The sequence below is a fragment of the Panthera uncia genome, chromosome C2 (assembly GCF_023721935.1).
Source record: "Panthera uncia isolate 11264 chromosome C2, Puncia_PCG_1.0, whole genome shotgun sequence".
Lineage (NCBI taxonomy): Eukaryota > Metazoa > Chordata > Mammalia > Carnivora > Felidae > Panthera > Panthera uncia.
Window position 1 is genome coordinate 85500889 of NC_064810.1, and position 1775 is coordinate 85502663.

The 1775-nt window shown below is 44.3% G+C and overlaps 1 protein-coding gene across 1 annotated transcript; it reads right to left on the reverse strand.

Annotated features, from left to right (window-relative positions):
• Nucleotides 1–334: 334 nt before the first annotated feature.
• On the reverse strand, nt 335–1422 carry LOC125921861 (60S ribosomal protein L6-like). The gene has a single exon (XM_049629570.1). The coding sequence runs from the start codon at nt 1393–1395 to the stop codon at nt 532–534; it is 864 nt and encodes a 287-aa protein (XP_049485527.1). The 5' UTR covers nt 1396–1422; the 3' UTR covers nt 335–531.
• Nucleotides 1423–1775: the final 353 nt, after the last annotated feature.

Consider the following 1775-nt stretch of genomic DNA (forward strand, 5'->3'; position numbering starts at 1 on the left):
CAAAACACACGGTTTGTCATCTGTGTAATAGTATGTACAGCATAAGGGCTTTTTGGTTAAAAAAAAGAAAAAGATGGTAAATAATTATACTCATTTGCTATGTTGCTATGTATGCTTTTAAAAAACCAGATATACAAGATTGCAATGATTATGGGGGAGAAATGGGTATTACCCATTCAAAGGAAGGAAAGTTTGTGGCCTGAAGAGAAGAGCTATTTTTTGTCCACATAGCCCAGTACTGACCTGCTCAGTAACGACTGGGGAAATGTCGCTATTTCCTACTGGTGGGTGCTGGGCAGCAAGCCAGACGGTGAGGAAGGCAAGAATGCTGATCCAAACCGATGACACAGTGGAGCTTCCACTGCAGCTGGTGCCAGCCTCCCGACCCCGACTGCTCTTAGCAGAGGCCAAGATGCCACAAGCACGCAGAGTCAAACCACACCTCTGGGCAGAGAAAGATTAAAAACAAAAAAGAAAAAAAAGGCACAAAAGAGATGGATCTGTTATTTAATTGGGTTCTTTGTAAGAAATTTAGAACACCAATTTGTGAGGGTAAACTCCATTCGTGAGAGCAAACACAGAGCGGAGGTAGCCCTGAAGCTGAGAAACGGCTTTGATTTTTGGCAGAATTTGCGAGTCCACAGCTTTCTGATCAACCTTGCGCTGCTCTGTAATCTCATATTTCTCTTTCTCCGTGTCGAAGATCTCACCTTCCTGGTGTCTGGGCTTACGCAGCTTCTTCTTCTTAAAGTAAGCATCAGTGAGGTGTTTGGGGATTTTCACATTGCTGATATCAATTTTGGTGGAGGTTGCAATGACAAATTTCTGGTGTGTTCTACGCAGAGGAACTCGATTAAGGGACAGAGTTCCAGTCACAAGTAGCAAGCCACTGCTCAGTTGCTTCAGGAAAACCACTCTCTCGCCTCTGTGGCGCCCAGTGAGGATGATCAAAATGGTCCCAGGAGTGATGCTAGCTCGCAGTTTCCTCACATGCTGACTAAAAGGTTTTTTGCCGTGGCTCAACAGCTTCCGAGGCACATCTTCAGTAGGATAATACCTAGGCATTTTGCGAAGTTTAACCACTCGGGTACCACCATTCTTGTCACCACCAACTGGTTTTGTGACAGTAGCAAGAACCTTCTCCTTTTTCTTTTCAATCCTGGATTTAGCTGCTGAATACTTCCTCTTGTACATGGCCTTTGTCGAATACATAGCCGATCGGGAATATCTGCCAATTCCTCTGACTAGGACAGGGTTTCGGCTGCAGTGGGGCTTCCCCTTCTTTGGCGTTTTAGCCTTGAGGTTACCCTTCTTAACCTTGCCACCAGCATCAGCCTTCTTGGCTTCAGGTTTCTTCTCCTTAGCATCCGGCTTCTCAGCTTTTTCGCCCGCCATCTTGCAAGATGGGAAAGAGAACTAAGATCGCCAGCATTAGCAATTTGGCAAAAGAAACAGGTTTTGTCCTTTTGTTTCATTTTAATCTCATTATCATGCAGATGTCATTTCAAAGTATCATTTTTTCAATTCTCAGTGTTTTAAGTTATGCTGAAACCTCAACACCTTACAAACGACAGAGAAGTTTTTATCAATTAAGGTGATCTTTTCTGCCCTGTCTCCTCCTGCCTTATATCAGCTAAGCTGAGCAGAGGAATTGCCGGTACCTGGTAAGGCAGACGCCCAGCGCAGATGCACTCTTGAACCGAAACTGTATCTCACAGGTTACATTTACTGGTCCATACCATAGAAGAAAGTATACAACATAACAGGCTGAGATT

Coding starts and splice junctions, on each gene's coding strand:
- LOC125921861 (XM_049629570.1), bottom strand. CDS start 1,395: ATGGCGGGCGAAAAAGCTGAGAAGCCGGATGCTAAGGAGAAGAAACCT.